The 23,758-nt window shown below is 48.9% G+C and overlaps 1 protein-coding gene across 14 annotated transcripts in view; it reads right to left on the bottom strand.

Annotated features, from left to right (window-relative positions):
- The window catches only part of CHD3 (chromodomain helicase DNA binding protein 3), a 2,755,261-nt gene that overhangs the window by 2,385,080 nt on the left and 346,423 nt on the right, over nt 1–23,758 (bottom strand). For 10 of the 14 annotated variants that reach the window (XM_069646310.1, XM_069646296.1, XM_069646309.1 and 7 more), the window contains exons 5-8: nt 12,919–13,043; nt 12,255–12,478; nt 11,952–12,100; nt 8,763–8,895 (exon numbers count right to left, since the gene is read on the bottom strand). In XM_069646310.1, coding sequence (XP_069502411.1) covers nt 8,763–8,895; nt 11,952–12,100; nt 12,255–12,478; nt 12,919–13,043 — 631 coding nt within the window. The remainder of the gene's footprint in view (nt 1–8,762; nt 8,896–11,951; nt 12,101–12,254; nt 12,479–12,918; nt 13,044–23,758) is intronic. The other 4 variants (XM_069646299.1, XM_069646314.1, XM_069646313.1 and 1 more) reach the window with 1 other exon arrangement.

Genomic DNA, 23,758 nt, shown 5'->3' with positions numbered 1-23,758 from the left:
CAATATCCTCTGCCAGCATCTCACTTCAGCGGTCAATATCTCAAAAGAAGCCACGTGCTCGGTTGCCTCATTCCTGGCTGATAGGACAATAAGAGTCTTCTCAAAATGTGCCTGTCCTCCCGCCTCCCTTCTCTCATGTGGTGTCTCCCAAGACTGCTTTGCCTCCTCAACCCTTTACAACATATTTCCGAAACCCCTTTTTCGACCACCTGGATTCAATCGACATCCCCTACACTAACTATGCAGATGATATGCAAATTCTGCTCCCCCTCACTGGCAATTACCACAACGACTCCCACACCCTTAACTCAATCTACTTAGCTTTCCGGGTTTGGTTGGCTCACAATGGCCTATGAAACGATGAAAAAACGGACATCCTGATGGTCGGGCACCCATCCGTTTAAAAAAACCTCTGCCCCCAATATGCTAACTTCAATATTGACAATCTCATCATATCAGTCGCCACATCAGTAAAGACCCTAGGCATCTACCTGGACCCCGCTCTCTCCCTTACACGTCAGGTCAACACCATTGCGACATCGGCAGCCTACATGACGAAGCTAATCGATGACGCCAGACCATTCCTTGCCTCCGCCAAATGCCTTACCATCACAAGAGCCATCATTGGAGCAAGACTGGATTACTGCAACGTCCTTTTTGCCGGCACGTCCGCATATAAAATTCACAAACTACAAGTGATCCAAAACAATGCCATCAGAGCAGCTCTCAATATTCCAAGAAGAGAGAACACCTGTGAGGCAAGAAGAAATGCCCACTGGTTACCTGTCAAGGGAAGGATAATTTTGAAAAAACCCTCGATTATTCACCCATGCTTATCTAACTCGCCCCCCCCCCACTTCTACCAAAGCCTTACCAAAACACAATCCTCCAGACCTACCAGAAGGGCCTACATCCACAGACTGTTCCCCCCAAAATCCAAACGGGCTAAATGCAGAGGGGCTAGCTTCCCGAGCCGTAGCCGCCCGCTACTGGAACTCACTCCCACCGCATCTGAAGGAGGAACAATCGTATTGGGCCTTCAGAAAAGCCCATAAAACCTGGTTCTTCATCTAGCACGGTAAACACTAAGGCCCTCATTACGACCCTGGCGGAAAGTAACTGACCTGACCGCCATAGCGTAAATAGCGTTTCCGCCATTGCACGACGGAGTAAAGTGCGGCTAATTCTGACCCATCGGGCACGAGCACTACGCCATGGCGGAAGTGCAAAGTCTGCGATGGCGGAAATGTCCCCAAAACGCCCCTCACCGCCGTCGTACGGCGCCCTAGGTGCAATTCCGCCACCCATCATAGCGGTCACCGTAATGAGCGGTAATCGCAAAATACGGTGACCGTAAATATACGGAAACGGAAGCAAAAACATGGGGCCGGAACGGGAAACAGCACGCCGTACACCTATAAAAGCAGAATCCCAACACAACCATTAAAAATCCTACCCTGAGACACATCCCAACCCGTTAGCCACCCTAGTGAAAACAATCAAAATGGGAAAAGTCGCGAAAAAAGCGTGCGACCGCAAGCGGCAGGTCCACTTCTCCCATGAGGAACTCACCGTGCTCACAGAGACCCTCCAGGAGAATGCTGCCGTCGTCTTCTCGACGCAAATGACCAGGACGGCACTTGCGAACAAGAAGGCCACATGGGCCCTGGTGGCACAGCGGGTAAGTGCGGTGGGGACCACACCCCGCAACCCACAGCAATGCAGAAAGCGATGGGACGACTTGCGGATACGCGTACGGAGCATACTATCAGCCAACCGTAACATTGCCACAGCTACCGGGGGAGGATCGGAATCACCCATCAAGTTGACCCCCTGGGAAGAAATCTGTGCCTCCACCATTGGAAGGGAGAGTATAGAGGGAGTCGGAGGGATGGAGAAAGGAGTACAGACATCCGAAGAATCAGGTAGGTGGGCCAAATAAAACAATGCTAAATCCACAATGTCCAATCATGTGAAGTACCATGTGTCCACATAGTGCAACAGAAACACATGTCCAGGAGAACGTCCACATACATTGGCCTGATAGCGCACTTTAAAAGTCACATTAAATACATAAATAATTAAAAATCCTAAAAACACCCTCTACACGTGCAGCATGCACACCCTAACTGCAGGCTGCAAAACAACTGCATCCTCAATCCACACAAAAATGAAACCACCTCCAAGGCCCTGACCCAAATCACCCTCAGGTACCACCCCAATGCATGTGATACATTGCCATTCCAATTTCCACAGACCCATAAATAACGCTCGCCCTCCTTTACTTCACCACAGGGTCCGATTCAAACGACGAGCTTCAGAACACCCCTACCAGCACACCTGCAAAGAGGGCCAAGACCAACGGCCAAAGACCCTCCACCTCAGCTGCACGGATCAAGACACGGCAGCAGCACAAATCAAGTGGCAGCACACAGGAGGGGACTTCAACAGGCACCCCAGCAGCCAGCATGCCCACAACAGCAGCACCACAGGTCCCCCCAATGGATGCCACAGAAGGCACTGCTTCTGGTGGCAGCAGCACCATAGGTGACACTGCATTAATGGCAGCATGCTCCGACACAGAAAACGGTGCTGTCGATGTAGGATCCATCCATGACCTGTCTCAATCCCCCTGTTTGTTTCATCCCGTACACCATGAGGATACCACGCAGGGGCACCCACAAGACGACGACTGGCCATCCCCCACAAGCCCTGTGGCAAGGCAACATGAGGTGATCAGCCCCTCTGTGACACCACCGCAAATGGGCATGGCCCAGCAGAGGCAACAGTCCCTCGACCAGGTGATCGTGCAACAGCAGCAACTGGCCACGCTCCTCAAGGAGCATGCTGATGAATGTGGGGGTACTAAGGCAGCCATAGAAACCTCTACTGAGACACTTAGGGCAGAAATGGAGAGAAGTACAGAGACACTAAGGGCACAAATGGAGAGAAGTACAGAGACACTAAGGGCACAAATGGAGAGAAGCACCGAGAGCCTGAGGGTACAAATGGAGAGAAGCACCGAGAGCCTGAGGGGGGAACTGCATGCGACGTCCAAAGACGTATGTGCTGAACTTGCCGCTGTGCGCCGTGTGCTCACTGAGCTATCACAAACCCTTAGGGACATGCATGGACGTGAGCAGGCAGAGACATCATCCGTTGCAAGTTCCGTCCAGGGCAGCCCCCAACGTAGATCTGGGAGGAACCTGCGCTCCACAGGCAGGGGTGCCCCTGATACCCGGAGAGGGGGCTTGCAATACCGTCTGCCCACTGACAATGAGCATCTTTGGACACTGGTGTTCGGGGGGGAGGTAGGAGGGTGGAGGGGGTGTGTTGGGCTTTCTTGGGTGGCGGGTCGATGGGGTGTGTAACATAATTTCACATATGCTATAAACATTTCACAATCATCCAATGAGATGTGTGGACATTGATCTTTGTGTACGAGGCCTTTATAGGCGTACAGTCCATATTGTGCATGTTCCAGACACACACAGTGCCACAAGTCCCGTGTCCATGTATCAGCCACCAGGCGTGAGTGCTAGAAGCATGAATCTATGATATTCTGACGAATTTCATGGGCCTCCTGTGCCTCGCGGACTCCTTGAGGTGCTGCCACATCCCCACCCTCATCATGACCATCTTCAGGTGCTTGCAGTTCTGCGTCAGGGGGCATGGGCACATTTCTACGTACGCACATGTTGTGTAGCATGACACATGCCATGACCATCTTTGCAACCTTCTCATGGCGGTACAGGAGTGCCCCGCCAGACCTGCTGAGGCAGCGGAAACGAGCCTTCAGTAGGCCGAATGCCTGTTCTATGACTACACGGGTACGTGAGTGGGCATGGTTGTAGTCCTCCTCATGCTGGTTCTGTGGGTTCCGGAGTGGTGTAAGGAGCCATCTCTTCAGTGGATACCCGGCATCACCTGTATGTGGACAATAAAGGATGTTTGTGGAATGACATTGCTACGTACGCATCCCCCCCCCTTCCTGCCAGGTCATTGCCGCATCACATACCCCACATTATCATTCATGAAATGAGACTCACCGAGTAGCCAGGATCTGTTCCCTGCGTGTCGCTCCATGTAGCGTGGTATTGTAGAGTTCCTCAAGACTATAGAATCATGGGTTGATCCAGGAAATCGGGCACAACAATGTGTAATGATCCTGTTGGAGTCACACACCATTTGTACATTAAGAGAATGATATTGTTTTCGGTTGCGGTACTGGACCTCCATGGCATGTGGGACAACCAATTCCACATGGGTGCAGTCGATGGCACCAATGCAACCCGGTATGCCGGCAAGTGCATGGAATCCCACTTTTGTGTTTGTAATCTCATGCTCCGAGCGTGGTAAAGAGATGTAGTCGTCTGCGTGCTTCAGGAGGGCATCGAGCACTTGCAATAGTGTCCGTGACAACAGTGGCTGTGAAATGCCATGCAACTGTCCGACTGTGTGCTGGTAGGTGCCTGTGGCCAGGAAGTGGAGTACAGACACCACCTTCAGTAGGGGTGGGATGGCGGTTGGGCTATCAATCATGCTGACAAGGTCAGCGTGTGTCATGTCCACAATGGCGGTTATGGTGTCCCGGTCCAAACGGTAGAGGGTGTGGATCTGCTCATCAGTGAGGTTGAACGGATGAGCTCGGAGGCGTGGGATTGCGGGCTGCCTGCGTGGTGGTAGTGGCTGTGCTGGTGGGCCTTGCTGGCCCTGCCTTGCCCTCCTCCTCCTCCTGCGTCTCCTCTGTGCGGCCGGTTGTTGTAGTAGTTGGTGTTCGTCTTCTTCTTGAAGTTGGAGTACTTGCAGTGCTATCAGGTCCCCCTGGGCCAACATCGCTAGTCCTGCCGGTAGCATTTTGGAGTGGGTGTGGTTGTGGGAGGGGGTTGGGTGTGCAATTTATGTGTTTTCAGGCTGTATAGCCTCCACCTGTGGTGATTCATTCCACCTGTGCAAGCTGCAATCCCCTTTGGGCGAGCACGTCCCGCACACAACGCTGCAATTTGACGCATGGCATCTTGCTATTACAATCATGTATTTAATCCCGATGGCAGTGAAATATTGGTTTATATGTTCATGCTGCTATGGTCCCATTGTTTCACATACTATCTTTGCAGTCGCGAACAAACTTGTGAAGGGTCAGTGGAATGTAGTACTCGATTAACGGTGGACCCTCATGCAGCACTGTACCGAGGTTCACCGACGGGCGGGGCGTCCCATTTGTGAGTGAAGCCAGTTGCCATTTTCACACACTGCCGCACTACATGGATGAATTTGTGATTTCAAGCGGTCACAGATGCCTTTTCGACGTGATGTTGCAAATGAGGAATTCGAAGGACAGCGCTTTCGGTTTTCAGCTAGCGGCGAGGAGACGCCCACAGGTCTGACTGCAAATATAACGTTCTATTGTTTAATGTCCTTCGGACAGGGGCCATGGCGAGAATGCAATGATTGATATGAATAGTATGGGATGCGCAATAGCGTAGTGGACGATAAGGCAGGACGTTCCCAAATACATGTTACTTCACAACACTGGAATTCCGGGCTGGAGCACAGTGGATTTTGCAGACTGCATTACGCACAGACTCAATGGAAATTTCACATGTTATGTGAGTAAATAATCAGGCGTTTTTATACCGGGATGAGGGAATGATGTATGGATGCATGGACAGATGATTTAATTGAGAGTTTGCCATGTACATGGCTTTTTGGAATCTATCCACTTCCCCTGCGCTATGTGATGCAGAGCTGCCATAGTGGGACCATTGTCTATCTGCCCTTGTTGAACCCTCCCTGTCTCGACGCGCCTTCAAACACTTGTGTCTATGCACGTTACTAATCCCATCTAATGGATTCTGTTTTAACAGACGCATGCACACGAAGACTCGTTTGTAATAGTGTTTTCACCTCGATTTATATAGTTATGATTCGCAAGTGATTTTTGGGTGGGAATAATCCTTTTGAGTGGCCTAGCATGCATATGGCTGTAGATTTAGTGTGATCATTGAAGTGAGTAATTCAAATGAGGTTCTGATGCCCATACTATTCTTTTTCATTTCATTTGGGTGACAGGTATCTCCTCCCCTTTTGCCGCTGCCATCTGTATGCCACTCCTGCAGATGGCTTTTACTCCCGACACCTGCTGCTTCGAGTTAATCAGTGGAGCACCATTACGATCTTATGGGACGATCGCCAATGGGCCACATGCCCTTACGCAGTACTAGTGGCTAGGAGCAACATATCGACCTTTCAGCTGGACTAGTGCCTACCTAATGGGACGGCCCTGCGGTTCTAGGCGCTTCCATGTTGCCTTTTTGAACGTGAATGTAGCCCCTGTGTACCATGAAGGAACAGGGCGTCACACAAGAAGAAGCTGGTCATTTATTGCGGATGCAGCCCACAATAATGAAATATATTTTGGAGTTCATGACCTAATAGCTGTATGGGCTTGGTGATTTTGTTGTGCATTAAATTTTTATTCTGATATTGACCGTGTAGCGTTATTCTTTGCAGGTAATGTAGCATATTCCTATTTGTGGAGCGATGTATTGTGAGAAGATCTGCATTGGGTTCCGGCTTCTGAGTATAGTTGCGTGGTACTGTACTGGCCGCGTTTGCCTACGAAGCCCAGTGAGGTCAGGGATAGGGGCTGCCATTATGACTGTTTTGATGTTGTCATGCTCAGGGGACGGGGGATTAGCTTTTGTGTAACAGATGCCGGTCAGCCAGGTGGATTGGTGGAATGATGTGATTATCAGAATATGGCTGGTCACAGGTGCCTGTGTTTGCGTGCGTTTCTTGGAGGGAGACTGAGGTCATGTCCATTGGAATAGCTTCTGTATTCGTGCCATCTGTGCCCTGCAGCTCCCATTGGCCCCTCTTGAGATGAGCCTGGCTGCTCAGTCACTCTGCCAACTTGTGTGGTACATGCTTATGCTGATGGTTGGTTTGTTTACTGGCAAGAGTACAGGGCTGGTGCAGTCTCCCTCAGGATACTGCTTTGAATGTTGCCTTACACTGGTGTCAAGCGATGGGGGCCTGTTGTTGTTTTGTCTCATATTTCAGTTCATATTGCTGTACTTGAACCTTCACATGCCTGTGCTGCATCAGTACGGCAATGGTGACATGCCAAATATGGATGGCCACTCACAAGGCACTTGGAGCCCCTACATTCATTTGTTCGTTGGCATGCATGGGTGACTTGTACATTTCACTGGTTGCATTGTGTGACTTCATTGCACCTACGAGGAGTTGTGCAATGTGGGCAGGGAGTGTTGTACAGGCACTCAGTAGGGCCATTTACGGTTGGTTCGCGATGCCGTAATTCTCACCATGGCGGAATGGTACTTTCCGCCATGCTTGATGGCGTTAGGTAAATGTCCGCTAGGGTCAGAATTCGCGTACCGTTGCGCCATGGTGGTAATTACGGTTTTGCATGGCGCGCGTGCGCGTACTTGGTGCAGTTAGCGTTGGCGTTCACTACGGTGTCGCTAATGGCATCGTACTTTACGGTGACGGGTCATAATCGCACCGAGCGCTATTCGATGGCGGTATTGCATTTCCGCCATCGTTTTTCGATTTCCGCCAGGGTCGTAATGAGGGCCTAAGACACTGTACCTGTTTCCACTTGCCTGTCTTCCCTCCATTTTCGCCACTAAGCAAATGTACCTGGTTGTAACATAGCCTTCTGCGCACTTAACTACTGTAAAAATAAATAAAATAAAATAAGATTGCCCTGTGGGCCGCAATAAAAAGCACACGAGGCCTGGGTTACATGATCTCCCATGGTCAATTGGAGTTTGAAACCCCACGGGGTGATGGGAAAAGGCTGGGGCTGTGGATGGAAACTGTGGCTGTGGGAGCAGGGTTACAATACTCTGTAAAATGATTAAATAATGCCAGCTCATTTTCGTAGACCCTGGAGTGTAAATGGACAGGCTTAAAACAGGCATAACAGTGTTAACGCCTCCATTCACGATCTGAAGGATTTTCATTGTTTTTGAAGGCAGAAGTCACAGCGTTACGCAACGTTATTTTCTTGAGCTGATTTAGCTTGAAGAAGCCGGCGCTGCAGGTGGCACTGATCTGGGGAACAGGAGACAATGAGGCCGACATCTTGATGCCAAGATTTTGTACTAATTGTACTGGGACTAGAACCGGACCTAAAGTGGATGGCCAAAAATCAGGGGTCCACAGTGAAGAAGAGGAAAGGCCAACCACCAGCACCGCAGTCTTATCCCCAGTGAGTTTGAGACAATTTAGGCCCATCTACTCACTAACGGCCCCAAAACAAGCCTTAAGGCGAGCAGCAGTACCCTTGTGCTCAAAATCAAGCCTAAAGAGCAGTTGGATATCATCCACATAAGATTAAAAACGGCTGTCTCTTCTAGTGGGCGAACCTTGCTAGGACACATCACCCAGACAGACTGATAAAGTGTGCCATCCACAGGCCTAAATATGTTGACACTGGCAGCAGCAGCAGGTGGTGATGAAAGTGGGTAGAGCCAACAGTGAGTGATGCAGTAAGTGGATGATGCCAGCAGTGAGTGGTGTTGGCATAGGCCTGCTAGAAAATATTTGATCTCTGGCTGGTATTTTTCTTTTAAACAAATTAAGCACCAGGCACAGTGAGGACTGGTGAGCACACTACCTCTGTTTGGTACATTGTCTGTACATTGTCTATTTAATTATAGGTGTTTCAACCTTCGACTGGAATTCTCACAGAACAGCAGACCACGTCTAGCTTTTCAGAGAGCACTTACTCTTTTTCTTCTTCCTCCCAGGTCGTCCCTTCTTGGGCTTCTTGATTCGCCCTGAGCTGTCGGAGCGCACAGAGGAGCTATGTACACTCGAATTATCCAAGTCTGACTCCTCTTCAAGGTCTGCTTCATCACTCTGTTGAAAACATGAAGAGGCATCATGTAGAGTCATAATGTACCCAGGCAATACACGTTAATCAAGGGGAACAGTCCAGTTTCTGCCATTCCATCACGTGGCCATGTCTGACGGCTCTGAAAATGTATATGGCAGGGCCCCTTTTATACCTATTTCTGGCCAGAGATAAGCTGCTTGATCCTGGACAGCTGCGGACCTTTACTCAACCAATCAGACATGTATGCAAAAAAAGCCTTCCATTTAAACACATTGGTCTCAAAATGATAACTAACCACTTTATAGCACACCTTGTGACATTTCCTGAGAATGTATTTGTCAGTTGTTATTATTGCCCAATTCAAAGCTATCAATTAATCGATCCAACAGGATAAAATACTAAGTCGTCTCTGTCAGGATTCAAACCTGTGACCGGAACAAGGACAACGGTCAGAAACGCAAGGGCTTAATACACTGAGCTATCCCCTCAATAGATATCCCTCATGAAGGGCTTTCAAATCCAAGTGAGCAAGAAAGAGAAAGAGGCACTGCACTTGATGAAAACATTACCAAAAGTACTGTTCTCCTCTGCCTCTTCACTGTACCAACAGAGGTGTCTTTTGTCAGCCCCTTAACGCACACAGATAACCATGGTTTTGATGGATTTCATTGTATGACAGAGCACTCACTCGCCCAAACATGGGCACCTTAGTTCTCAGAAGATCTGGACAATGGTTAAAACAAAAGAATAAACAGTAACACAGCAAGAGGAAAGAGTGAAGAAAAACAAGAACAAGACGACTGGGACTGATATTGTAACAAGAACAAGGGCGTCTCTTACTCGGGCTTCCGAAAGCAAAGAGCAGATAAAGAAAAGAGCAGACGAAGAAAAGGGCAGACGAAGAAAAGGGCAGACAAAGAAAAGGGCAGACAAAGAAAAGGGCAGACGAAGAAAAAGGGCAGACGAAGAAAAAGGGCAGACGAAGAAAAGGGCAATTCCTGTTTGGATCTCTTCGGACCGGGAGGACCCAGGGCACAAACCCCTGCTCAGACAACAGGTAAGAACACGCTGACATGTGTTTTTGACCTTCGTCCCCACAGACCATCCCCACCATCACTAGGGCAACGGCAAGGTCAACGACATAGCACCTCCTTCAAGGCATGGACTCCCCAATGCAGCAACCGCACCCACATCTGCCTCAAGACCATCAGCACCCCCTCACCGTACACAACACGGAAGTTGAAGCTCACCAACGTCCGCTCAGCTATCACCCATGAGACAGAATTCACCATCCTCATCACTACAAACAACCTTGATGCCATCTTCATCACCGAGACCTGGCTGACACCCACCTCCACCCACATCCTTAACGTCCTGAAGGCTACAGTATCAAACACAGACTCAGGCTGAACAAGAGAGGCGGAGGCCTCGCAGTCATCCACAAGACCTTGTGGCTCTGCACCAGACTTGACGTCGACAACATTGGCTCTGTCCAAGTCCTCTCCTGCCACTTCCCACTCTTCCTGACGGACACAGACACCTTCCATCTCATTTACAGACTAGCCAAACCCAACATCGCCTTCATCGTAGACTTCACCGACCTGGTCACCACCATGTACCTTACGCACACCAACAACATCTTTCCAGGTAACTTCAACCTCCCAGGCAACAAGCCCACCAAACCGATGAAGGAAGCTCTCCCTCAACCTCACACAGCACACGAGAGACCCAACACACGAGAAAGGTAACATCCTTGACCTAATCATCACCACACTGTCTTCCCTCCACTGCAGCTCTCTACTCTCCCTGGTAGAAACCCTGGCTGTCTTCAAAGCCACATTGTATACAGACGACATCCTCCCAGCATCCATCCTCAAGACCCGCCCCGCAGAAGCTCTCTTTCCCTATCTGAAGATCATCAACCGCTCCCTAACTCAAGTCACCTTTCCGTCAACCCAAAAACAGGACGAATCCTCCCTCCCTCTACTAAAGAAACCCACTCTGCATCCTTACAACCTAGGTAACCATCGTCCCAACACCTATCTTCCCTATCTAGGTAAGATCATTGAGAAAGCGGTAGCCGCACAACTACAGCAACACACCCACACCAACAATCTCCTCCACACCTACCAATCTGGGTTCAGATCCAGATGCAGCAGAGTCAGCAACGATACAGGTGGTCGACGAAGCCCTCAACGCTCTTGACGACGGCCACCCCTGCCTCCTGGTTCTACTTGACCTCTCGGCCCCTTTTGACACAGTAGACCACCAGTCGCTTACGGACAACGTACATCAGCGCATGCGGATCAGCAACCTTGTCCTACGCTGGTTCAAGTCCTACCTCGCCAACTGCCAGCAGTTTGTTCAGATGGACTCCCCTAGATCGCCAATGCTACCCATCACCTGTGGAGTCCCGCAGGGTTCCATCCTCTCCCCAGTGATCTTTAATCTATACATGGTGCCCCTTTTAGCCCTCCTAGCCACACACAACATCCACCAATACGCTGACGACACACAGCTATACCTCAAGATCGACTCCATTAAAGACATCCATAGGCTCAAATTCTGCCTCTCGATCCAGTTTTGGATATCGAGTTCATACTTGAAGCTGAACTGCTCCAAAACTGAATTCCCACTCCTAACCAACAACAATGAAAAACCAAGACATACAGACCAGGCTATCAACCATAAATGAGGGCTTCACATCGAAGCTCACCTCCTTGCGTCAAGTCCCTCGGGTTCCACATCGACAAACACCTCTCCTTCAAGACACACATATCTAAGAAAACTCAGACAGCTTGGTATCAGCCCTCCCTCCTGCAAGTGTCTCTTTGCCTTCACATACACTCAAGCACCCAAAACGCTAATTATGTCCTTAATGTTCCATTCCATTCCCTTTTATCTTTGCATTTACAGAAATAAACGTCCACAAATGTCAGTAATGAAACATTTAACTTTCACCCACCATCAAGGCCCACAATGGTGTGCAACTACATTCGCCCAGTCAATACAGAGGGATCCTTTTGATCCGGAAACCCACTACTAACAGGTATACTACGCCTCTACTTCCCACACCCACCTGCTTCACAGTACTCACTGAGGTGCTCTTCTTCCTCTTATTGCCGATAATGCCCAATTTAATCTTTAAAGGAATCAATTTCTTTCCTTTCAACTTCTTTTTGGGCTCCATTACCCTAGGGCTTTTGCTACGTTTTTTGTGACCCGGCCCTGCCAAAAAGAGAAGGTGAAGATGTTAGGCCTTTTGGTGAAATGGCGGAGAATTGTAATGAAACATGCGTAGATAAATGTGACTTGCCATCATTCAGTTAGGTAAAAACAGAGTAATTTACAAGCCAAAGGTGCCGGTGGATGTGAAACTCACCTTTCCCTTCTTTGGTTTTAGCTTTGCGGACAGGAGCGGGCTGCGCATCGGCAGTGATGGTTATAGACGCCACTGTGGCCTCAACCTGCTCAGCCACAGCGGCCGCGACTGCAGCTGCTGACCCTTTCAAGGGATTGTTGGCACTGAACTCCCTCCACTTGGCACCCAAGATAGTCATCATTTTGGACATTGGTATTTTGGGATTCTTTTTAGCAATCAAGGGTCTGTGGGTATTGAAAAGAGCACACGTTTACTATAGATATGCCATGCACTTACCATGGACACGTTATCAGTCTGCCTTCTCTAAATCTACAATGGAAATAAAATGCTTAAAAAAACATTATGAACCATTTTCCCAGAACTTAAATGAAAACGTGGCATGAATACATCCTATTTTGCAATATTTTCCAACAGTGCCCAACAGTGCCCAGTTGTATCATGCCAATACATTCATTGTATTGGATGCATTTTAATTATGCACTCATTATACAAAATGACAAGTTCTTTGTCCTGCTGATAAGATGTTGACCTTAAGCTGAATATTACTTACTTTATAGCATGCACTGTATGGAAATATAAGCAAACAGAACTTAATTGAACATTTTACTGTGGTTTATCCCTTGAAGTGTGTCATCCGAGATCTTAACAAGTCACCCCAAATCACCTCATAAACTGACTGAAGGCTTTGTAGTTTGTGAGCGAGTGATAATCCTCCTCCGAAAATACATGGTCCACGTCCTCCAGACCCCAGCCAGCAATCAGGGATGCAGAGGTCTTCTGCTCCACCTGCTATAAAAACACAAAGGATGTCTATCAGCAAACAGTGTCAAAGCCATCCCTGACGAGGAGTGGTGTAAACCTAACCCAACTCTCCCTCCATTGTGTATGCATGTTTAGCACGCTAGCATATCAATGTTCAGACTCAAAGTGAGGCTCTCCAAACACATAGACCTTGATTTTCCATTGGAAAGATGCAAAACACCTTGTACCTCAGTTGCCATGTAAAGCAGTGGTTTCATGAAATTGCAGTGATTTTTATTTCCTCAGTGAATTGTAAATCAATCTATATGACATCTTTTTCTCAGGGGCAAGTACCCCACATACCTACTCTTGCCCCTCTTCCGCAAGCTCCTTCTTTAATGAGTCTACCCTCAGCCTACTTGTTTAATGGTCAAGATATTTACTAATTACCAAAAACATGCTCTACTTAAAAGATAGTAGAATTAAGAAACCAAAGGTTAGTAAGATATTTGTGCCCTAAAACACAACAAAGATCCAATGCAAAGGAAAGAACAATCTAACGAACATATTCCCAGATAAAGAGCTGATTTAGGCACACAGAACCCTCTAAATTATGGTTTGAATGGATGGAAAAGACTAATATAAGGACTTTCCGAGGATTGGCTGTTTAATTGGCGTATGTGTCTTAGCATCAGGTTAAAGGTGACTGTGCTTAAGGAAGTATGTAACTAACTCCAAGTGGTTGCGTTTCATGGCCCTGCCATTGAGAAGTCACGTCAAACATACTGGTAAGCCTTAATAACGTTTGAATAAGCTTAACACTAAGCATAAACTTGAAAGAATTATTGATTCAGGAGACGGTAAGGCAACTCTATAGTGTAACAAGAGCTGTGGTATAATACATGAAATAGTAATACAGTAAAAATGAATATAACTAAAGCACACACAAAGGAAAAGGGGTATACAATGATTACATATATGGAGCGCTGTGTTCCTGTTTTCTATTAGACTACGATATTCAATTGGAATAGCATCTAGGCGCAACATGAGCAGGGGGCCAGGAAGACTTGAGAGAAATGCTAATATTTCAACCATTTCGGGGGGCGCAGCTTGGTGCTGTGGCGAGTGGCATGATGTTCTGAGACCTCCTGGCCTGAGCCCTGCTGCCGACAGGATAACTGTAGTAATAACGCCCGTTTCATGGCGCAAACGAGCGGTATGAAAGAAGGCAGTATGTAGAATAAACGGACGAACTTTGGACGCACACAGTAACCCCATGCAGGTGTACCAGGCAACGGACTGCAGTGGCCGCATACCCGTCGGGCGGCCAAAATGGCAGCAGAGGCCCGACGCACCAAAGTCTTGGAATAAGGGTAGCCCGTGGTGTGCTGAGGACCGCCTAGTGGAGCTCGATATGCCCGCCGACAACCACGTCACACATGCGTCTTTGGCCTCCAGCGCACCCCTGGAAGAAGCGAACCAGAACGGCGATAAGCACCACGGGGGAGATACAGTCCCCACGCGCCTGGCATAGCTCTGCAGCAACACCCAACCAGCTTGCCACATGGAAGCAGGCCCTGTGTGAACACAGCGCCCCATGAAATATAGCCCCGCAGCACCCAGTGGACCGTGGCGCACATGAGCGTGCCAAGAGTGCGCCCGACCTCAACAGTGGCATTAGGAGCATGCCGGCCGGAGAAGGGCGCACCAGCACAGGTGATATCTGGCTGTTAGGGAGAATTCTCTGAAAAGGCTAATTTCCCAAACCTAGTGAGTCCCCCAGCAGCTTTGCTGGATTTTTGGGGTTTATTTTTTTCTCTCCTGCTAAGAGTCAGATTCTTTTGCTCCCACTCTTAGACATGATTTGAGGTGTTCCTTTAACTTTCCATGTGTTTTCTGGGCTATGGGGTCTTTTACTCCATAGGGTCTCATGAGTTTTTTTGATGTGGGTTACACAGCACCCTCCGTGCCGTAACCCAGGGGTGTCGTAGCGACCCCCCAACATAGACTCCATACCCTGGGACTGACTACTGTCTCCCAGGGCATGTAAAGTCACCATTGGCTTTACTAGTCCCAAATTATGAACAGAAAGCAGTACAAACCATCATATTGTGGACGTACTGGTCGGGGCAATTCGATTGCGGGGCAATTCGATTGCCCCGGGGTCTGTTGTTCAAGGGGGCACGTCTCCGTCCCCCCTGATCGAGTTTTGGCTGGTGGCAGTGGATACTACTTTTTATATTCGACCGCAAATATATCTCTATGGGATTTTCCCATTGTTCGAGGCTACCAACTTTAATTATTTAATTCTCATAGCCTCGAACATACCGCTGGTTTATTTATTTAATATTAATTCACCGGTTGGTATTTTTTGCCAGAACTCGATTCTAAAATGGCGTTTGTTTTCTCTTCTGTGACTCCAACCCAAGTCGAGCCCTTTGTTCCACTTTTTGGCGGGCTTCTCCACAGAAGCCTCCAAAAGTGGTGCCACTCTGTCTGGTACCACAGGGGGTGTGGGAGGGTGTTTAGGCACCCTGGACTGAGTTACCTTGGTAACTCAAGTCGCAATCTTGTGTGATTGGCCCAAGTGGTGAGCCGGCCGGCTTACCACTTAGCATGTTTGATTGACAGCTAGGCTGAATGAATGGGGGTTTGCTGCATAAAAGCAGGGCTTTGGGGACTGGAACTTCAGAAGTCGCCACAGGACCTAAGAATCCGAGGAGGGAGAAGCTGAGCCGACCTGCAACGACGACACCACCGGTGGAGCCCTGCTGAACCGTCTCACCACTTTTCCCGACGACATAGGAGATCTCCAGTCCGGAGAGTCTTCTTCCTTTGACTGGTGGGGATAACCAGTTTTGCCTTCTTTTCACCTTCCTGGAGCATCTCGTGGCCGCCTTGCCCGTGTCAAGCACCCCGGCAACCGGAATACCACGGAGAGAAGGGTAGTACCTTTTAACCGAAGAACTCCGCGGCTAGTTTCTTCCCTGGCAGTGCAACGACCTTCATCTTTCCTCCACGGCGAGACCTCCTCTTCCTCTGGACGAAACACCGACTTGCACCGGCCGCCAGGAACAACTGCCCCCGCTGGAGCTTCCTTCACACTTAAGGTACTGTGTCCCGCCTGGCTTCCCTTGCGACAGATCGTTCGGGGTGACAGTAAAGCCTCGACTTTCTAACCTGGGCTGGCCTGGGACAACCTAGCTAACTTTTCCTGACTTTAATTTCATCCTTTTTGTGCAAACTATCTACAAGACTCTTTGGGCATAACCCCACTGTGTGAACCTGGACCCCTTCTGCTTGCTCTCTCCAAGAGTGGGCCTTGCAATTGACTTCCTTGCTCTCCAGTAGAACGTTGCCTGTCCTGCCTTACTGTGGTTCTTGTAAAAGTATTGAAACTTGTGTGCTTCCATAACTCTGCCTTTTTCCCTCCCTTTTTTATAACTTATTAGAGTGCCATCTTATGTTAAGCGCTCACCTCTGTCCGAAAATAAGTGGTGTTTCTCACTAAGACTTGTCTAATAAGTAATGAGGGTTGTATATATATGATAGTGACTGTGTGCAGAATTTACTTACCTCTTTTTTGCTAGTGTAATTTACAAGTGTGTCTTTAAATAAATAATTATATACTTTTACTCCAAAGCTCTGGTCAGTGTTTTCTTGTGCTACTGTGTCTCTGTACCTATTGTGTATAACCTATATACTGCCTAACTCTTCTTGAGGGAAGTCTGACTGCTCAGCCACAGCTACCAAGTGAATCTGTGTGGTGCAGACTGCTCCCAAGTGGGTTTACTGCCAAACACCTGTAGTCTTAAATCCTTTGCAGTGGTCCCTAAGGAAACTGCACAGGTTTCTGCCTAACACTGGCACAGTGCTCCGGTGGCTCTGCCTGGGCTCCCTAACTGCAGCCACTGGGGTGAAGCGCTCCCTCCAAGTGAAGCGGGGATATCATGGGGTGCGCCGGGCCTCCGCGCCAGGAGAAGTCCTGGGAGGCTCCCCCAGCATCGATAACGCAGCATCAACCCCCCCATCCCGGAGTTCTGGACAGGAGGGACGAAGTGGGGTGAAATAGCAGGATCCCGCGAGTGGGACCGGCCCAAGCACCTGAGTGCCCCTATCCCCACCTGGGACCCCAACTGCCAAGACGACTGCACCGCGCGGAGGCCAGGAGGGATCCGAGCTGGCCCGCTTGAGAAGTGCTTGTGCACCAAAGCACCAGCCCCTGTGCCACCTGTGACAGCAACGGAGTCCCAGGGAAAAACCACATATGCACACTGCCCCCCAATTAAGGGAGCTTGGAGCTGGAAAAGGTAACGGGGGTCGGTGGCGGGGGACACACCCCTCCCACGATCCTGCATCCACCTCAACCACATCGGAGAAGCCACTGAGACAGTCCATAAGCGCCCGCAGTCTTCCAAGCAAATCCCTCTGAAGCACACAGAAGCTCTACCCTGGGAGGGTTCCATGTAATAATGTCGCCACAAAAATCTCGCCATGCAAAAATATCGCCGAAAAATGGCCGTTTTTTGTGGCGACATTATTGCATGGAACATGCGGGGGACACCCCTGCAACCCCCACATTTTTATTTATTTGTTTATTTTGTATTTTTTTTTAAAAAACATTTTTTTTTACCCTGTCCCCATATATATGGTCACCCATATAATATCGCCGCAACCTTTTCCGGCGATATTATTTACGGCGACCATATATATGGGTATAATATTACCTGATACCCCTGGGAGCAGGACAGGGGGAATGAAGAACGCATACGTGTTACACCTTTCCACCGATGGTCAGTGTGGCAAAGACGGCGAATGTGCAATGTTATTCTACATTACTCACCTAACATGGCCGACTGCACAGTTGCCGAGTCTACTAGCAGCGGTACTGCTGACGCACGTTTCCCGAGTACGCACCGACACGGTCATGTGACTCCATATAGTGAAACCAGGAAATCAAGCAAATGCGTTGCATCTCTCCTGCACGGCGCTCCGTAAGTTCGTTCCTAGGAATATAACTTGCCATCCATTTGTGACTTTCCCTAGTGTCTGACTTTCCGTATAACCCTCCTTTCCTCTACCGCTTCCTCTGCAGATCTTGTCTACTCGCTAGATTGCCAACCAATCATCTCTTTCCCTCGCCACTTCATCTTGCAGAATCCTCTTCTACTGTTGAGAAGTGAGTTCCCCGAGCTTTCCGCCCAACCAGTTCCATTCCTATCCAGTCCCCTTTAGCACATTACTAACCTCTGCTTTCGGCATCCTTTCCGTGTTCTGTCTCCATTGTAAGGTTTAGCAAACGATTCCTTTTGAAGATAGCTCTGATCTAAGCTGAATAGACAATCATCTCCGTCTTAGGAGTAAGTGTATTCCTTTCTTCAATCTACTGTACCTTGCTTTCTCTCTGTTCACGGATCACTTACCTCTCCTGTCTCCCACTTAGGACGATTCGCACCATCTTCAGGTTTCCAGACTCCAGCTAGGCTGATCCCAGAAGGTGACCAATTGACCAACTCCTCCTCAGCTCCAACGCAGGGTTTTTCTTCCCCGGGGGGTTTTCCCTGGAGGTTGTGCTTCCTCTTTCACAGAGAAACTCTCATTGGTGAGGAGGGAGCAGGGTTTCCCGGGAGGCCTTTCAATTCAGCGGTGTTGCGACCCTCGGACTCTAACGACTGCCCAGGTCAGTGTTAAGCACAAATGCATTGTGGTTAAATTTGGAAAACAGATTTATATATGCACAAACAAGCGTAACAGTAACAATAAGGCACCTCATAACCAGCATTGGTCGAGACCCCGCTTATCAAGTAAGGGCCATCGAGCAGCACAATAACCACACGCACCACCAGCAGGGGATTACCACACACCCACCTCACAAGAGCACACCCCGGAAGAGAGGGCAATAAGAGCGGTACTGGCCAGGAACGCGAATACAGGCAAACAAAGGATAGATCCCACGCAAGAAGGACTCTGCAGCATACATACAATCAAAAGCAGTGGTAGACTTCCGCGCCAGGGCACTGCACTGTAAGGACCTGTTTGAGCTCCACTCCATACACCGCATTAACGAAGTGCAACCTCCAACCAGAAGGCCCAGCCTGCAACACCGGGGGGGCCAGGGGGAATGGCAAAAAAAACCTAAAGACGCAAAGCAAATGGACATCTCCACCCTACTGGTGACTCCCAATACAGAAAATGCGAAGAGGGGGGAAAGAGCGGACTCACTGACCCAAAGAGGAGTCCCAGAATCCACTAACTCTCCCCCCACACAAGCAGTAACTAAGGCTGATCTCCAAGACCCATCAGCAGCTATAACTAAAGAAATACCAAAAGAGCACAGAGGAAATAATGAGGAAGATCACAGCCCTGGACAAGCGCATAGATGAGGTGGAAAGCAGAACCGCTGAGATAGAAACCACCCTATACAACCAAACCTTTGAGATCGGGGAAGGGGCAGACAGAATCTCGGCAGTGGAAGCGAGATGCGAATTTCTGAAACTCAATCAAGAAGACTCTGAGAATCACTCCCGTCGCAACAACATCCGCCTGCGGGGCACCCCAAACTCAGTCACAGATGCAGAATTAGGTGACTTCACACGGGATCTATTTTGTTTTATCCGAACTCTACTCGACAACACCCCACTCAAACTCGACAGAGTTCACAGAACCAGGCCAAGACAAGGTGTCTCCATGTCCCCGGATGTACTGGCGCGAGTACACTTCTACAGGGTCAAGGAGGAGCTGCGGGAAAAGAAAGTGCTGTATCGATGGGGGGTCCCTACTACATTGAACTTCACCCTGGAGGGCAAGTCATGGCAAATCCACAACATGAAAGTCCCGGGAAGACTTCTGAACCCCGGTGGGGGTAATGAAGACACCGAAAAGAGAACGGCACATGACGAAACTAAACTGAGGGATGACGCAAAACCCTGGACCCGGGTGGACCGCAGACGCAGGATTAAGGGCCTGATTCAAAAAAGCAATAAAGGCGATAATGATTGAGTGAGAGGATCTCCCCCAAAAGGTGGCTGTGACACAACGCTGAGGCCGCACGACTAGTTTTGCCACAGACCCTAAACACTCCAGCTGCAAAATGGCGGCCATTCAAGAGCAGGACTATCCCCCACCCAAATCATTGCAACCATACGCAGGGGTGAAAGACACAGAGGTTGAAACAACCACAAAAGACGCCTGCAACAACCACTTAATGCAGCACAAACTAAACTAACTGCAAGTACAATGTTTTGGCCTCTAGTAAAGTCAGTATGCAGGCTTGAGCCAGTGGCCCCGAAGGTTGAGGGGTGGGTTCAACAACTTGTTTTTCAGAGGGGAGGAGGAGGGCAAAGTTGGGGAGAGACTATTCGAGGGGATGGACAGGATCGAAAGACAGAAAGATGTAATCACATAATCAGGAAGACAATAGGGTAATCAACAAGGACAACTTTGGGTACACTTCGGGGTACGCAGATACATCAGGGGGACAGCGAAGCATAAATACTGAGAACAGACATGGCACTTGATGGTGGCAAAGAATTGCGCATGGTTACATGGAATGTGCTGGGCTCTAACTACCCAGGGAAAACAAAGTCAGGGGAACGCAGATTAGTGCAGCTCTCCACCGACATAGGTTGCCTGTAGGAATCTCACCTCCTGGAGTCGGACGTTAAGCGGGTCCTCTTACACTGATAGACAGGGCTTTATTTCGCCACAGCAGGTGAGAAAAAGAGAGGCGTATCCCTTCTATTTAGCCACGAGTTCCCCCTCACACAAATGACAGTTAAAAGAGACCCAATGGGGAGATACATATTGGTAAAGGGACTCCTCATGGAGCAACCACTAACCGTGGCTTCCATATACTGCCTGAACAGCGCACAAGACTGTTTCCTCCTTAGGGCTCTCCTAACCATAATCGCATTCACGGAAGGCCACCTCCTGATAGGAGGCGACTTCAACCTAGTGCCAGACCCATATAACGATAAAACACTGCCTCTCACAAGGGAGGATTTCTCCCGAGCAATAGCATTCGCTGAATTCATGAGCGAAACAGGAGCGGTAGACATCTGGAGACTTGCCAATGAAGGTGCCTGGGACTACGTATTTTACTCACACGTCCACAAGCGACACTCCAGAATAGACCTAATCCTGATGTCCAGTGAACACTTCCCCTGTGTCAGAGAGGTCCAAATGCATCCTAGAAAACTGTCAGACCATGCCCCAGTAATGGCTAGGGTGAGAGTGCAAGGCCTCCCAGACCCCTCCTACCAAAGGCACTGGAAGCTGCAAGACTCCATACTACAAGATATAGCAACCAGAACCGAAGTATGGGAAGCACTCACCTGCTATTTAGGAAAAACACTGCAATGGGGTGCTCGGAATCAACAGTCTGGAACGCAATGAAGCCAGTGGTACGACGGGTACTGATTAATTGCACTGTGGCACAAAGAAGCAGGGGGCAATTACAACAAACCAGACTAGAAGCGAGGGTGGCAGAGCTGGAAAAAAGCTTAAAAAAATACCAATCCATTAAAACAGGGATAGAGCTTAAAAAAGCAAAATCCTAGCTGGAAATGCACTTAGCTGATAAGTCTGTGTGAGTGCTAGCGTACACCAAACAATTTTACTATATGAATAGCAACAAAGCAAACCGGCTGCTAGTATACAAACTAAAAAACCGACATACCCGAAACAACATCCAGAAACTCAAAAGCCCAGATGGGTGACCTGGTATGCGGAAGGAGACAAGGTAGAAGTAATGACAAACCACCACAGGGAAATCATGTCGGGAACCCCTATAGAGAAAATGGCACAAACTTGCTACTTGGGACCACCCAGGAAGGGGAGCTCCCACCCCAATTAGACTCCCTTGAGCTCCCAATTACAATAGAGGAGATAGTGGAAGCAATAAAAGACCAGAAAAACACAGCGCCGGGCTGCAACGGGCTCACGGCTCAATTTTATAAAACATTTGCCCACATCTTGGCCCCCCCAAACTCGCAACACTATTTAACTCCTTCCTAACGACAGGCAGCATCACTCCCTCGATGAAAGAATCTTTAACAGTGCTCATCCCTAAGCCAGTTAAGGATCCACAGCAATGCGCTTCATACCGGCCTATAAAACTGATGAATAACGACGCTAAGATCTTCTCTAAGATCCTTGCAATTAGAATGGCAAAGATCCTCCCCGAACAAATCCACCCAGACCAAACAGGGTTTATCCCAGGGCGCAGAACACAGGACAACATCAGACGTACCCTGAACCTAATAGAAAGCGCAACCAGAACAGGGACAGAATTGGCAGTTATCTCACTTGACGCACATAAGGCGTTTGACCTACTAGACTCGGGGTACATAAGCGAAACGCTAATTCACTTTGGGTTTGACCCGAGATTTAGGAAATGGACAGTAGCCAACTACCAACATCCCACCACCTCCCCGAGAATAAACAATATCAGATCTCCCAAAATCAATATCTCCAGAGGTACGCGTCAGGGATGCCCCCTCTCGCCATTAGTATTTGCACTTTCTATGGAACCATTTCCGTCTAGAATACGAGAAAACCCACGCATACAGGGCTTGAAAGTGGGCGACAGCCACTACAAAGCCGCCATGTATGCGGGCGACGTCCTTCTCTCCCTAATCCAGGTAGACAACTGTATGGAGGCCCTGCGGCAAGAGATTGAGGCATTCGGTAAAGCATCAGGGTTCAGGGTCAACTACGCTAAATCCAATGGCTTAGGCATTAATATCTCACAAAAACACAGAGAAGCCCTGCCAGACAGGCACCCCGTCCCCTGGGCCAAATCCCACATTAACTACCTCAGGGATCAGCTCCCAAATAAAATACAAGTTTATCAGGCTAACTTCCCACAATTATTCAGGGAAATGAGCAAAGTCTTAGAGCGCTGGCATAAACAAGAGGTATCATAGTTAGGGAGAATTACAGCACTGATAATTAACTTGGTCCCAAGACTATCGACCATAGTCTGGCCCTTGAAGTCCCTATCCCCGAGAGAGAACTCCAACACTTACAAAAGGGGCTACTGAAATATGTATCTAAACGAGGCATGCTCGGAGGCACGGTGGTCTGGGAGTGCCGGATATCTCCAGATACTGCCTTGCAGCGCAACTCTCACAAGCCTTTACGTGGCAGTAGACCACCAACCAGCCCCACTGGAAACAATTAGAGGAAGCTTGGAGCCCGGTACCGCTCGGAACACTCCCACGTATCACAAAAATCAGGGATCTCCCGAACGCAGGCCCACTAACAGCTACCAAAAACACAGTAGAATGCTGGAGAAAGGCGGCCCGAAAATGGGGATGCAAGGGCACCCTTGGACCCCTCTCCCCGATATGGAACAACCCAGAGTTCACTCCCGGGACATCCCCATAAAGCTTTGACATATGGAGGAAAGGTGGGCTAAGCCAAATAGCAGACTTTTTCGCTGGTGGTACTCCACTAACATTTGAAGAGTGCAAAATGAAATATGGGGTCACAGAGGCCGAAAGATTCCGATATGTGCAATTTAGGCACTGGATGTCACATAGCAGCACTAAAATACAGGGGAGCAGGGAACTAACCGTGTTACAGCGCACCCTACGCACATCGGCCCCCAAAGCGAAAATCTCGGCCCTCTACAGACTACTCAACAAATCTGACCCCAGAAAAAAAGGAAACTATATGCTCAAATGGGAGAGGGACTTGTGACGAGAACTGGGATTGGAGGATTGGGGACAGATTTGGTCTTGAATGCATAAGAGCTCTAA

Source organism: Ambystoma mexicanum, chromosome 1p (genome assembly GCF_040938575.1).
Source record: "Ambystoma mexicanum isolate Mex_15411 chromosome 1p, UKY_AmexF1_1, whole genome shotgun sequence".
NCBI lineage: Eukaryota > Metazoa > Chordata > Amphibia > Caudata > Ambystomatidae > Ambystoma > Ambystoma mexicanum.
The sequence above is the reverse complement of the archived record's forward strand: the minus strand, read 5'-3'. Positions and strand labels throughout refer to the sequence as shown.